At 36.1% G+C, this 16,310-nt stretch overlaps 1 protein-coding gene across 2 annotated transcripts in view; it reads right to left on the bottom strand.

Moving 5' to 3' along the window:
• Positions 1-307: 307 nt before the first annotated feature.
• PLXNA4 (plexin A4) overlaps positions 308-16,310 on the bottom strand; it is a 1,066,226-nt gene continuing 1,050,223 nt past the window's right edge. For both annotated transcript variants that reach the window (XM_073619416.1, XM_073619417.1), the window contains 2 exons: positions 13,405-13,555; positions 308-6,218 (listed from right to left, as the gene is read on the bottom strand). In XM_073619416.1, coding sequence (XP_073475517.1) covers positions 6,123-6,218; positions 13,405-13,555 — 247 coding nt within the window. In that variant the 3' untranslated portion in view covers positions 308-6,122. The remainder of the gene's footprint in view (positions 6,219-13,404; positions 13,556-16,310) is intronic.

Here is a 16,310-nt window from a genome sequence, read left to right on the forward strand (position 1 = left end):
ATGGCTCTCACAGCAGAGCATGCTGTGATTGGCCAAAGCATGCAGATCAGGTGCCGTTCATTATGGGGAGGTTCCGCGGGCACTCGAATTTCTGCAAACGCCCCATAATGTTCTAAATTTGGCAAACGGGTGAACAACCGATGTTCGAGTCAAACTTACGTTCGACTCAAACATCAGGCTCATCCCTAATTTTGAGAATAAATGATCTTATTCTTCCATATACAATATGAATAATGATATGACTACTTATTATTTTGTTATAGAATCAATACCAAGAAACAACATTTTTTTTAAATAAACTTTATTCTATATTACAAATAGTTTGTTTTTGTTGTCCTGGACTGCAAAATAGGAATGCATTATATTTACATACACGGGTATACAATTAATTATAACAAAGTTACAGAAGCTTGCCTTTACCAAGTTACAACTCTTTTTTTCCAATTTAAATAGTATATCTAGCATAATAAAAACCTCCATTCTAATATTCATTGTTTTATCTCTTTGAGGCTCTTGGTAACACTGGACTCTAAAGATATGGTTATATAGGTGGAAGCTTTATCAAAAACCATCCAGGCCCATAGGTTTTTTGTGCAGGCTTCATACGATGTAAACTGTACCTTAGTAATCCTGATAAGAAACAGCTTTGGACTTGCATAGACATATTGCAAGTGCTAACATATGCACAATATTTATATAGAATATGCAATACTTTGATCAAAACAAGGGCATTTTATATAGTACATTTAATACAATAAAATCTGTCAGGAAGACAAACATTCACAGAAGAGCTTTTGATATATTAATAAAAATTTGTATTGACTTTGTGAATACTATCAGGCTTGGGACAAAAAGAAACCTCTCAAGCTGGAAGACGCTTAGAAGCTCTCAGCAATAAGCAAAATAGACCATCTTAATATACAAAGGGAAAGCTATTTTTGAGCATAGTGTTGCAGCCCTTCGTAGATTACTATGGTGTAGATACTTGTACATATTTATACACAGTATGAAGGAATAAAAAAGGAAGATGAAAAGTATAACTAGAGAAACATACAAGAGCTTTGAAGAGGAAAAAGAAACATACTCCTAACATGGAGGTCCTAAACATAGCATGGAATCATTTCCAACCAGTTATACTTTGCAAAACAGAGAATAGAATTTAGTTCATAACCGTCTGCCAACATGTACTTGATAGATCAAAGTAGAATCAGAGAGTTAGTACTGGGTTATGTTTTAAAATGTATCAAGTTCACCATGGTTATGTCAATTTATTAAAGAAAGAGACTTTCCTATGTATTATTTTATAAAATTCTGCAGATTAACATCAAGTTGTCAACATTGTAATTTTGGGTATGAGTTTGTCCACTTTGCTGTTTTTGTTTATTTTACTAGCATTGAATGTAAACCCCATTCATAAAATTCAACCTGGGCACATATATCTGTAGCGTTTACTTATCTCTCTCCAAATCTCTAAGTCCTGTGTCTTTCTGCTGCTCCATTCCTCTGTTATCAGCATTATAACTTTTGATGAAATCTCCAACACAGGAGATAAAAGCAGCTGGAAATTTGTGTCGGGGAGGGTGATTAGAAGGAAATTAGCAGAGAGCTTGTCTATTCGCAGTACAGCTCTGCATGTTTTTTTGTTCCTCTGCCTGTGGGGGGGGGGTGTGCCTTTCCTCCAATCAGCTCTCACACAGTGTATACCCAGACTTCCCTCCCACTGCTGAAACAGGAAGAACAATTTCAAACATGATGTACATTTCCTAAAGAGCCTAGAAAGTTGAAGACAGTAGATATACATGTAAAACTTATGTAGGGAGATTTGTTTCACCTCTGTGTATCATCTGAGGCTGTTCACTTTACTGGGTATATGTGAGGGTTTACATCCACTTTAATCTCATGTTTCCTATTCAAGCTGTGCCATCAGCAGCAATACTGGTAGGATTCATTTTTTTCCCATGTGCCAGGCACATTCAAATGAAATACATAGAATGATCATCTGACAAAATACACTGACAGACTTAGCATGTGGCAATCCTAAACGATACTTGCAATGTATGTATTTAACATATACTATTTTACCCATACTTTCTGTATACCGAGTGAAATTTCACATGGAAAGTCATTCTATGTCTTTTATCTTCCTTTCATGCATACAGGATTAAAAATTAATACTAGAATATCCTATCCTGAATCAAAGTTGAGATAAAAGTCCCATGTCTCAGAAAAGTAGGTCTTAAAATCAAGGTCAGATCTATTTTAGTGGCAAAACTTGATGTTAGCAGTTTATGTCTCCTCCTCCAAGATATTATTTGTCCCATACTAAAGAGAAAGTAAGAAGCCACTTACCCATGTAATTAGAAGAAATTAGATATCCTATGTCATCTCATCTGCATCTTTAAGATATATAAAAAGCCAGTAACTCAACTTCAAGCAACAACAATGCGAAAATCAAAGACCAGCTCTAAGTAATTCTGGCCTTTTAGGCTTCACTTCTGTGAACTTTTTTTTTTTTTTGCATTGGGTATAGTTGCAAAAAACATTCTACCTCTTCTCCACTATACTAACAAATAAGCTCTTATCAATTGTATGTCCCTGCTGTAAAGATTTTAACCCAGACTTCCTGTTCCTGTGTCACAGGAACAGGAAATAATAGGACATTTTCCGAGCAGAAGCACAGCAATAAAACATGTCAAAAGTTCTCACCCTTCTCCACCGTATACAAAACTCAAGAAAAAAATGATTAGGGCTGACCACGGAGTAAGATGTTCTTATCAATATTTATGCCCCAGTTGTAAATATTTTAACCCAAGCTTCTTGTCCCCGTGATATGGGGGCATGAAATTCTGGGAACGTTTCCCAACAGGGACACAGCACAAAAACAAGTAAAAAATGTTCACCCATCTCCACCATATACAAAACCCAAGAAGAACATGACTGGGGTTGGCCATATTTCTTTTAAAGTTTAATAATGCAAACTAATGATGTTATTCTAAAGAGTAATTCAACTCTATACTATACAACATGTTTGGGACATATGGTAATGTTGCATACATTTTTTAATTCAAATTAATGTATGTGTATTTGCACTGTAAACCTTTAAAAATAAAAACAAAATCTCAGTTATTTTATAGTCATAATTGTATAATATGCAACGATACATTCTATTTATTGACATCCCTGAATGCAGTTAATACATGCAAGCAGGGTAAGGAGATGATATTTTTAATAGATAAAGCTGTATCTGATATAGAGACATGAAAATGTGTTATATTACCATTTACAGTATAATTAATATTTTTTTAATCCATAAATCGGATTTATTTACAATAGGCTTCAATGGTCCCCAAACAAGGGAAAATAATTGAATATCTACATTTGCCAGGACAGCAAATGTGTGTTTTGAAGCTTGGATTAGGACCTCAACCATTGTACTTACTTGTGAGCCATAAAACTTTAGTTTCAAACCATTTATAATCTGGGATTACATTTTAATCTGCAGAAAGTTAAATCAATTCCAATTTAGTTATATCCATATTTCTGAAACCTGTGCCATTTTGCGGTCTTTGATAAAGTTTCCACCTTAACATAGAATATATTCACATGACAAACCACTCAGATCAATGCTTTCAGGCAGACATAAATAAAAAAAACTCAAATCAGAAAGAAGGAATAAAATGGGAACCACGTCCACATTGTCAGCAAGGCTTTCATTTCTCTCAGCTTTAACTGTATTAACATGCGCTATTTTAATAAAAAAATGAACTGAAATCTAAGGTATACCTCTGGAGCTCCAGGGCAAAGACCCTACACATTCACAGCACAAATCTGGCAGATCCCAAGGCAAGAAATAATTTTGAGGAACAAAACAAATTTAAAAAAGTACAGGGTTTGAGACGGGTAGCTTTGAAGCTCACGATGGTCAAGACGAAAAATTACGTTTTTCTATATGTACTTATCTTGTTTATTTCTTTTATTTCCTTAAATTGTCTGAGGTTGTTTTTTTCTTAAAAAATGGAAAAAATATGTACTATACAAAGAAGAATAAGGTAAGGTTGATTGAATTGGATAGCATAGTGGTCTACTCATATTCTTTCTGTACAGCTGTGCAAATGTTTGACTCATCATCTTCCTATATATCATGTGGAACGTCTGGACTGGAGCAGACACAAATGCATACTTATTTGTCCTCACGAGGGCGAGTAAAAAGCCTTTGAGTTGTGGCAATAACAAGCCACCATGACCTTTGGTTTTTTGTCTACAATTCTTTGAGTATGTTGCTTCTTCTTCCCCTTGCAAAGAGTAGTTGCCAACCAATGCTTTAGACTTCATTTAAATGGCATTTATAGTTCAAAGGCCATCAGCCAATTCCAAGCAAATGCTATGAAAAGTTCAAATAAGGTGCATAAGGAATTAAGTGCTCTCAACAAAAATAAACATGACTCAGCAGTGGTTTTCTGTAGGCTTCCAGCTCGTGGCAAACTAAATCCATACTAAGGTTTTTTTTTTTTTTATTTGACATAAATGTACAAAAATTTGTTTTTTATGCTAATCATTCAGAATAAGAAGACTTGTTATGGTTCATTACTGTCCCACAATGAAAAGACTTAAATGTTACCATCTAAAATATTAACTGTCAACCCTGCAAGTTTACAAAAAGAAGGTAGAATAACCTTGGAAAGATACTGGAATTACCTGGAATTTCAATGTTTCAGTTTTAAAATGAGTAACTTGTTGCCACTCTTGTTGATTTACTCAAGCAATGTCAACCTTTTCAAAAGGTGACATTGTATCCTGTTATCCCAAATAAAAATTGTGCTGATATTCTATTGCTTTAATTTTTTGTTTTTGTTTTTGTTTTTGCATGAATATCAAAATTTGTGCTCCTAATCCAAATGGCAGTTAAAATGTTTATATTCCAAGCCTTCAGAACGTGTGTAAGCCTTCCAAGGCTGAATAAATAAAATTAATGATGGTCTTTTCTGTTAAATGAATTACAGACTTTCTCTCTGTCTATGATGGACTTACGTTTTTGATGCATTGTGCTAGATAGTACAATCAATGTTTGATGTACAAAATTATTTCATAAAACAAACCTTAATAATCTGATATTTACATAATTATAAATTAATAAATGGTGGTTTGAACTAACACATTTTCTCTTGGTTCAATGCCTGCCACTGAAGAAACAAATCACTGGCAAAGTACATTTAATGAGGCAGGACACGTAATTGGCAGGACCATCCTAGAAAATGATCAGGCCACATTCAAAGAATACAATATAAAATGGAAAACTGAGTTTAAGATGGTGCTTAAAGACAAACTAAAGTTTCTGTGATAAGATCACTTTTCTGTGTAGTGTAATATGAATACTGGATCATAAAATTAAAAACTCCTGTATAATATCTGAAACCATAAGTATGTACATGGAAAACTATATAGTTAATTTAGTAATGTTTCTATGTTTTATCAAAATATGTAAGATCCTTGGGGACATGGAGACAAAGCATATCTGTAGAATTAGAGAGCAAACAGCTAATCCTCATTTCCAAGAGATAAAAAATATGGATCTAAAAAAAAAAAAAAAAGGAGAAAACTTCTTTCTTCTAATGGCCTCTGGGAGATTAAAGAAGGATTCTCTCACACATTTCATTTTCATGTTTCATGTTTGAAGGCTTCCATGAAGACATTTTTCAAGTCATTTTGTTGGGATATCAATCATGCCAACTTCTGCTGAAGAAAGGTTTTTTTTTATATTATCTGTCAAAATTCTTAATACTAGATTCATGTTCCATCCATACCACATCATGGCAAGGAGAGGAGCTACAAGCAGCACAGCACTTAGGACCTTATAGTTTTCCATACTGATACGGATAATGTGACCATTTGTCTGCAAGCAGAGGTCTTAGCTAGAATGTTTTTGATTCCCAAAGTTGTCCACATTATATGTCCTTCCTTAATCCACTGGACATTATAATGTATCCATGAGGTTCATAGAAGGAAGAAGAGGAAGCAGAAGACCCTGCATCCAGTCAATCAGAACTTGCACTTGGTAAAGATGACAATCTTGACTGAGGCACGGCTTGGTTTATCCCTTCCAGGGTAACCTGGAAGGACAGTTTTCAGCTGTCTATACTCATCAGGGTAATGACTTGTTCTAATTTGTAGGCAAGTTTTTGTTTTCCAGCTTGGTCATCTTGATCTAAAGCTGTTAAAATCTGAAAAAAAACAGAAAAAAGCTATTTTTAGGGATGTAAATCAGTTTACAAGACCTCAAGAACAACCAAAATTGTAAGAAACACTCCAGTTACACTAAGAAATAATGCTGGATGATAGGCTTCATATAAAATAAGCCCTGGTTATGAAGTTTAGAAATGTATATAAGGCACCCCAAAAGGTCTAGTATAAACTGAGTCAAGCCATGCTGTCTCCTGATTATAGTAATGTTGTTCATAAAACTGAGACAAAAACACTACAATCATGTTAGTTAACACCAACAACTACCACCCAAAATCACAATAAATGCAATTTGTTTTAAAATGTATCCAAAAGCAAAGCTATAGGTTTTAGAGAGGTTAGGGGTGAGAACACCTGTCAGGTTTTTACTGCTGTCTGTGTTCTTGCTAAGGAGATTCAATCTCTCTCTTTGCCCTAGTGGCCACTGGGAATAAAAAAATTTAACTTCTGAGTTTTAACCAGAGAGAAATAATGTGGAAATCTTCCAATGTAACACTTGTTCAGGTGACAGCTACCCAAAGGGGATTTCTCCATTAGAATTTCGAAAACATTTCATATTATTTTCAGTTGTATCTACAGGACAGGTGGTGAAAGGGTTCTTGAATCGGACAGTGATGGCATTAAACAATTATCTTACAGGTTTGTAACTTTTTCCCTACTCTAAAATCTACAATGATTAGTAGCTTTATCTAAACTTTAAATTAGCATTTTGCATAAAAACTAAAACATTTCTAAAGCTGTAGTTAGTACTCATGGTGTGGTAAGGTACCGACTTATCCCTCCAGGCACTGAATAGGACCATATTTAGCATTCATACTGCACCTTGTGCAAATCCAACCTTTTATGTGATTCCAACTCATTTGTCACTAATTGCGTTATATAACAAGGCCATGCAGAGATATTACAGAGTGCTGTGGGGGCATTTCTGACATGTCCTCTGTGCTAGGCCATGTAATGTGTAACAACAGATCACATAACCACTTGCAGTGGACTTATGTGGAATCTTCTTTGTGCTGGCCTGTGACTTTCCCACACAGCTCTACAATAAACTATCTGTTGCTTCCCTTTATCACTTAGTGTATTCTGCTTTTTTTTTACTGTGTTGTTCTGGAAAGTAGAAGAAAGGCTCTGCTCTGGGATCCCCTGGAACAGAAGTATGGTCACACTTGTTATTGCTGCAGTCCCTGTTTCTTCCCCACCAAACATGCCCAGACATTGCAATCTGCATTTAATATGAAACAGCAGAATACAAGTAATAGTTGATATTTTAAAGTGCACATGTGTGTTGCACATGCAGGGAAAGCAAACAAGCTCCTTTTAATGCCAGCTCCAGTGGCTGAGGCACCCAACACCATCACATGGGGGTAGAAAGAGAGTCCTCAGCTCTGTGTAAGCTCTGAGTTCTCTGTGAGAAAAGTAGCTTATGTTATGTCTAAATAACCAAATTGGTAAATCTGACTTTTTTGTTTTAATCTCACATTTTATTGCTTTCTATAAACACAGCAAAAGAATACTCTGAAAGTAATATCTCTAACCGAAGCTAACACGCTTTTTCTCCAAAACCAATTAGGACTTTGGAAGATATCAAGTATTGAAAAGCGCAGTTTGAAATGACTAATTATTTTGTGGCAAATGTCTGGCAAGAACAGACAGTAACACTTTCAAAGGGAGCACAAGTGGTTCACAAAGAGAAAGAGAAGAATCACAGTGACCTAGTAGTAATGAGATTAATTCATCAACACCCAGATAGAAGCTTTCAAACAAGTCGTTTGGCAATCCTACATTCTGGGTGAAAGGGAATAAAATGCAGTAAGCAATCAAGGGCCCTTTTCAGGAAATGTTTATGAACATCTTTTTATAAAACACTAAACAAATATAACAAAATAACAACCACAAATTTCGAGCAGACGCTTATGTTCATGTTTATAGATGGTAAAATGTGCACTAAAAAGATAAATTATTATGTTTTTGGAGGTCTTCAATGTGCTTTAATTACAGTATTTAAGCTTTACAAAATATTAATTACGACTGCACTGCAATTCTTAACATGCACAGCTTTTGTAGGTTTCTCAAAACACATTTTTCTGTATTTATTTATGCATCTTTTTAATTTACTCAGCTTCTGTTATTAGGATTGTCACTCAGATTATATGGACACCACAATGGCAACAGTGATTTTTTAAAAAAAAGAAGCTATTTACGGTGTCATATTCAATTAAATTTGTTTCTAAAGACGAGACAGTGTAATGGATACTGTTAGTGTAATTAAGACTGCAAATATTAAAATGTGTAAATGCTTGAGAATTCATTCATGAATCTGACCACAAATTAGACAGTAAGCTTTAATAAGCAGAGCCACTTTGGGAAGAATTTCATTATGCAGTTATTAGATGTAAAGTGGTATCATAAAAAAAACTATATGGGGAAGAGTTACTAAAACTGGAGAATGCAAAATCTAGTGCAGCTCTGCATAGAAACCAATCAGCTTCCAGGTTTTATTACTAAAGCGTAATTGAACAAGCTGAAAATAGGAGCTAATTGGGTACCATGCACAGCTGCACCAGATTCTGAGTGTCCCAAATGTACTAAATTTCCCCCACTGTGTAGTTATTATTAGGATTACTCTAATGCAACGTACACACGGTCGGACTTTTCGACCGGACTGGTCCGACGGACCAAATCCGGCGAACAATCCGATCGTGTGTGGGCTTCACCAGACCTTCAGCGGACTTTTCCAGTCACAAATCTGACGGACTTTATATTTGGAACATGCTTCAAATCTTTACATCATAACTCTGCCAGACCCAGAAATCCGCTCGTCTGTATGCTAGTCCGACAGACAAAAACTGATGCTAGGGCAGCTATTGGCTACTGGCTATCAACTTCCTTATTTTAGTCCGGTGTACGTCATCATGTACGAATCCGTCGGACTTTTGTGTGATCGTTTGTAGGCAAGTCTATTCGTTAGAAAGTCCATCGGAAGTCTGCCAAAAGTCCGTCGAAAGTCTGTCGGACAGGCCGTCAGACTTTTGTTGCTGAAAAGTCCAACCATGTGTACACGGCATTACAGTCATAAATTCGAGAAAGAATTAAAAAAAAAAAAAAGGTGTGCGCAAACACTTCTGCCCAACATGTCATAGCTGTTAATGGGATGGGTTAGTACAGTGGTTTTCAACCTCAGACCTCAAGTACACACATGCCAAGTTTTAGGAATTTCTCTTATATAAAATAGCTGTCAAAAATACCAAGCCATTGACTCTGATTTAAAGCAACTGTGCAAGATAAAAGAAAACCAGCTAACATGGCCTGTTGGGGGTATTTGGGGACTGAGGTTGAGAATCGCTGGGTTAGCATATACATGGCATGGTTCCTATGGATCCTTCCAAAGCTGGTTTGGCACAGACTGTTATGCCGCATGCACACGATCGGAATTTCCGCCAGCAAAACTCTGATGAGAGCTTTTTTGTCGGAAAATGCAACCATGTGTATGCTCCATCGGTCTTTTGCTGGCGGAATTCCAGCCAGCAAAAGACTGAGAGCATGTTCTCTATTTTTCGGTCGGGAAAAGTTCCTATCCAAAAATGCGATCGTCTGTACAAATTTCAACGCGCAAAATTCCTGCGCATGCTTGGAAACAATTGGACAAATGCTCAGAAGCATTGAACTTAATTTTCTCAGCTCATCATAGTGTTGTACGTCACTGCGTTCTTGACGGTCGAAAGTTCAGAGATCTTTTGTGTGACCGTGTGTATGCAAGGCAAGCTTGAGCGGAAGTTTTTTCTGACGGAAAATCTGTTTGTGTGTACGGGGCATTACTTATTCTGAGGGCCCATTTACTACAATGAGTATGCATGCACACCAATTAGTCATTGTTCTCAATGGTACAAATTTACATCTATGTGATACATTGTCATGCATTGTCTATTTTTGATGCTATAATGCACTTTAAGAGGCCTATTGGTGACAATAGCAGTGTATGAAAATGCATTATTATTGCTAGTACACCTAAAGCTCATGAAAACGTACAGAAAAATAGGAATCCGTTGGTCAGGTAATTTGTATATTAGGAGACCTTGTGCCTTTAAAAACTGAAAGGTATACGGGAACTATAAGTGGGGTAAGAAAATATCATGCTCTTATACATAAAAAATAAATAAAAACTTAGGGAGGTTGATTTACTAAAGCTATATAGGCTGTTCATTTTGCAAGAGAATTTTCCCTTATCTTTGTGAATGAGGAAAGGTTCTGATTACTTCTATCACCCAATCATGTTCAAGCAAAAATATTTTTTTTTCTTTGTCTGTGAATGGAAAACAACCTATTTATCAACCCAATGATGTCTATGCATTACTGTATCATGTTGCCACTTTAAAGCAGTATTAAACCAAAGCCAAAATGTTTTATATATTAGTGTTTACCAATTATTAGATGTGGTGGTTGCATCAGTTTTCTGTTATGTGAATGACATCATCCCCACCCAGCCAATGACAGCGGCCAGCGATCGGAACCCAAAAGCTGGCCACCCGAAGATGTCAGCAGTGGGGTGGGGAGCTTGAGGATGTCACACTGTTGAAGCTGAGGTGAGTATTGTGCCGCTCTAAGTGTTTACAGTTCCTTTTTAGGATTTTGCATCTATCTGTGTGTTGCTTAATCATTTTCATAGTATTATTTATTTTAACAGCCATTTCAACCTAGGGAAAGGCTGATGGAAAGGTGGCTATAATGTATTAATATATTAGGATTCTTTACCAGAAAGCGAGCTCTGTTGAGGAAAATGGTAGCATGTGTTTTATGTCTATTGGTCCTTATTTATGCCACCAACACTGGAAAACAGAATTACAAATAATATATACAAAAGAAGACTATGCAGTTTGCCTCACTGTTCTTAGCTATTGAGCTGGCACATTGATATCAGTAGCCAATTAATTTCCGTCAGCCGATAATTAAGTACGTTTTTAATTAGAATGAAGCATTTCCTGCATTTGAGAAGGGCTGAGCAAAAAGATGTGTTGTGCAATGAGATGTGTCCTGCCATAAAGCAGAGAAAGCTATTAACACTGAGGGATTAAAACTCTCAAGTTAAATTTGACTTTGCTAGCTGTATACAAAATCATAACACCATACAAATTACTTATTACTTAGTATCCAGAGATTCTCTTTCATAAAGCATACATTGTGTACTATATACTGCCTGTATCGCTTTATCAGTATGTTTTCAAAGATATTTCTGAACAGGGTCCATATGTTTTCTTAATTTCTTTGTTGATATGTCGATGACTCCCCAGATGTTCTATGTCATTCTCAAATGCTATACTCATCACAGAGTTGGCATCACTTCATAAGCATGTCTCATTTCTTAAATTCCAGATAAAATGTTAACCAATAACAGATGCACCGCACATCTTCTGCTTAACATTTCCAGTTCGCAAGTGTGAGTTGGAAGAGGATGTCATATAAGGTGCACAATGATTTCCTAAATGACTATTAGTTATGCTTGCTAAATAGTCTCTGGCTCCAAATGAAATAGTGTCTTTGTACTATAAGACTGCAAAAGTCAAACACAATTTAAAACCAATGCTACTTTTTAATTAGTAACATTATAACTAAAAAATAAATCACTGTGTAGAAGCTGGCATACTAAAGTTTGTGCAGATCATTGGCCAATATACATCAGCATTGTAAATTCATTTTTTTACCTTTATTTCTAACATGTAAACCTAATTTTTTTCTTAGTGGCAACATCTAATTTAAAAGATTACATTTAAGCAAAAATGCATTATGGTTTTTAAACAGATATTTTAATATATAATTATTATATATTAAATATATATATATATATATATATATATATATATATATATATATATATATATATATATATTGTTAAATGTACATGGTTCAACTCTTCTTGGAAGGCTGTCCACAAGCCCACAAGCTTTAGAAGTATGTCTATGGGAATGGGTGACCATTCTTCCAGAAGCGCATTTGTGAGGTCAGGCACTGATTTTGGACGAGAAAGCCTGGCTCGCAGTCTCCACACTAATTCATCTCAAAAGTGTTCTATCAGCTTGAGGTCAGGACTCTGTGCAGGCCAATCAAGTTCCTCCACCCCAAACTTGCTCATCCATGTCTTTATGGACTTTGCTTTGTGCATTGGTCCAAATCATTTGGTGGTAGGAAGAATATGGTGTTGGCTTGTTTTTCAGGGGTTGGGCTTGGCCCCTTAGTTCCAGTAAAGGGAACGCTTAAGGCGTCAGCATACCAAGACACTTTGGACAATTTCATGCTCCCAACTTTGTGAGAACAGTTTGAGGATGGCTCCTACCTGTTCCAACATGACCGCGCACCAGTGCACAAACATGGTCAATAAAGACATGGATGAGCGGGTTTGGGGTGGAGGAACTTACCTGGCCTGCACAGAGTTCTGACCTCAACACCTTTGGGATGAATTAGAGCAGAGACTGCGAGCCAGGCCTTCTCATCCAACATCAGTGCCTGATCTCACAAATGTGCTTCTGGAAGAATGGTCAAACATTCACATAAACACACTCCTAAACCTTGTGGAGAGCATTCCCAGAAGAGCTGAAGCTGTTATAGCTGCAAAGGTTGGGCAAATTCAATATTGAGCCCTATGGACTAAGACTGAGATGCCATTAAAGTTCATGTGTGTATAAAGGCAGGCATCCCAATACTTCTGACAATATTGCGTATATATATATATATATATATATATATATATATATATATATATATATATATATATATATATATATTACAAATGAACATTAATAAAGGGTATATTCATGACACTGATGTTACAAAGCATTTTGGGTTGTCCAGAGAGCTCAGTAGTAGATTTTCTGTCTGTGGATGTCTCTTTCTAACTGAATCTCCATACCGCCATGTCTAAACAATTCAAATGTCAGGGAGGGGTAGTTGGTGATACCCTCCTCTGGCGCATTCTATTTTAAATGTAAATTGTGTTTAAGCTACTCACCTCTGTGAACAGGCTTTCTTTTTAGCGAATGAGTAAGCTTAGTCTGATAAACATATTTAAATTAGTCTAGAGCTTCACCTGCTGGATGGTTTATAGTAATTGGCTTTAAAAAAATTACAGTTACAAAAATAAGTTATTTTAATAAAGGGGGTAACATCATGTAAACTTACCTCTTCACTATACTTCCCCACGTATGAGTAGATCTCTGAGAGTGCGCTCATCGTGTTAAACTCATTCATGTGCATACGAGATTGCTCTGCCAAATACGCATTCATATCTTGATCACTTATAGCTGGCATTTTGGCAATGTCAGAATAGTACCTGAAAGCGAAATAAAAAAGCTTAGATGTGAAGTTTATAAGAAGTATATTTAATCTGTAAAAATATTTAATCAAAAATGCAACTACAGTGCTGTGAAAAATATTTGCTCCTTCCTGATTTTTAATTTTTTTGCATATTTCTCACACTTAAATGATTCAAATCATCAAACACATTTTAATATTACACAAAGATAATCCTAAATCCAAGATGCAGTTTTTAAATTATTATTTCATTTATTAAGGGAAAAAAGCTGTTCAAACCTGCCTGGCCCTGTGTAAAAAAAAGTCATTGCCCCCTCCCATGCTGAATCATGAATGAACCATGACTGAACACAATTTTGTGGAAAGCTGAGTTAAATTTCACTTGCTACACCCAGGCCTGATTACTGCCAGACCTGTTGAATCAATAAATCACATAAATAGAAGTGAAGCACGCTAACAGATCACAAAAAAGCCACATATGATGCCACAATCTAAGAAAATTCAAGAACAGATTAGAAACAAACATGTATTGTTCTAGGAAGGGTTTCAAAGCCATTTCTAAGGCTTTGGAACTCCAGTGAACCACGGGGAGAGCCATTATCCACAAATGGAGATAACTTGCAACACTGATGAACCTTCCCAGGAGTGGCTGGCCTACACAAATTACTCCAAGAACATGACAACGACTCATCCAGGAGGTCATAAAAGAACCCAGAACAACATATAAAGAACTGCAGGCCTCACTTGCCTCAGGTAAGGTCAGTGTTCATGATTCAACAATAAGAAAGTGACTGGGCATCCATGGGAGAGTTCCAAGGCCAAAGCCACTGCTGACCAAAAAGAACACAAAGGCTCATCTCACATTTAAAAAAAAAGACAAAAATGTTATTTTTTGGAAGGTGTGCGTTATATCTGGCATAAAACTAATACAGCATTTCATAACAAGAACATCATACCAACAGTCATACATGGTGGTGATAGCGTGATGGTCTGGGGCTGCTTTGCAGCTTCAGGACCTGGATGACTTACCATAATTGATGGAACCATGAATTCTGAGCTCTACCAGAAAATCCTAAAGGAGAATGTCCGGCTATCAGTTCATGACCTCAAGCTCAAGTGCACTTGGGTTATCCAGCAGGACAATGATCCGAAAAACAACAGCAAGTCCACCTCCAAATGGTTCAAACAGAGCAAAATTTAGGTTTTGGAGTGGCCTAGTCAAATCCCGGACTTAAATCCAATTGAGATGCTGTAACATGACCTTACACAGGCCGTTCATTCTGGAAAACCCTCCAATGTGGCTGAATTAAAACAATTCTGCAAAGAGGAGTGGGACAAAATTGCTCCACAGCAATGTGAAAAAACTCATTGCCAGTTATCGCAAATGCTTGATTGCAGTTGTTACCGCCAAGTGTGGCACAACCAGTTAATAGGTTTAGGAGGCAATTACTTTTTCACATAAAGCCAGGCAGATTTGGACAGCTTTTTTTTCCTTTATAAATTAAACCATCATTTAAATACTGCATTTTGTATTTACCCGTGTTATCTTTGTGTAATTATAAAATTTTTTGATGATCTGAGTCATTTAAGTGTGACAAATATGCAAAAAAATTAAAAATCAGAAAGGGGGCAAATACTTTTTCACACAACTGTATTTTCTTTGTCAGTCAACTCTTATTGTTTTAACTATTTCCCAAAACCAATCTGTCTGTGTGATACCACAATAAAGCAATACAAAATTCATTCCTTACTGCTGGCTGATTCCCATTACAGGCATACCCCACTTTTAAGTACACAATGGGGTTAATTTACTAAAGCTGGAAAGTGCAAAATTAGGCTCCCTTCTGCATAGAAACCAACAAGCTTCTAACCCCAGCTTGTTCAATTAAGCTTTGGTAATAAAACCTGGAAGCTCATTGGTTTCTATGCAGAAGTGAGCCTGGTTTTGCACTTTCCAGCTTTAGTAAGTAAACCCCCTTGTGTATTTAAAAGTGGGGTATGCCTGTATAATTAAATTTCATATAAACTGATCAGCCTGTTTATGCATATACAGTTCTGATTCTTGCTATTACAAATGTACAGACTTTAAGAGGGAGAAAGAAGAAGATGGAACGGGATCAAAATCAGATGTTCAACTTCTCTAGAATATTTATTTAATCATACTAACAAGGCTGATTCCTGTTCCTTATCTTCGTTTTGAGAATTGATCTAGTTGTATATTATTCATACACTATAGGAATACTTTGGCCCTTTCAACACTAATGGTATGTAACAGTAGAATGGTAAAAAAAAGCATGTATAGTTCATACTCTCCTTTACTTCCTTTAGAACCTACTAGGACTTGCTAAATTCTGTTCTGTCTGTATTTAATGAATACAAGATGTTGGCTTCATTATGGCTGTTCATACATAAGCATAGAAAAAGCTCCCTGCAGCTTGAGTACGTAAGAAGACACAAGATCTTAACATACCATTGTACCTTTCTTCCAATGGTTTCCTTAGACTCCCTATTCAAGAGGATGATGCCACATAATAAAACATCCAGGAATTGTAGTCATCTATTTAGTCATGCAGGAAACACATAACTAAAATGTCATTATAAATGTTATCTTTTGAAGGGAAATATAGTGGCTAAGTGATTATCAATCTTGCCTTGCAGTGTTGCAGTTCTACTACTACATGGCATTTTTATGTTATCCAAATGCTTCTACGGGTTTCCTCTGGGGAATTGGTTTTCCACCCATAAGTAAAAGATGTGCTTTACCCAAATGAGTC

The sequence above is a fragment of the Aquarana catesbeiana genome, linkage group LG03 (assembly GCF_042186555.1).
Source record: "Aquarana catesbeiana isolate 2022-GZ linkage group LG03, ASM4218655v1, whole genome shotgun sequence".
NCBI lineage: Eukaryota > Metazoa > Chordata > Amphibia > Anura > Ranidae > Aquarana > Aquarana catesbeiana.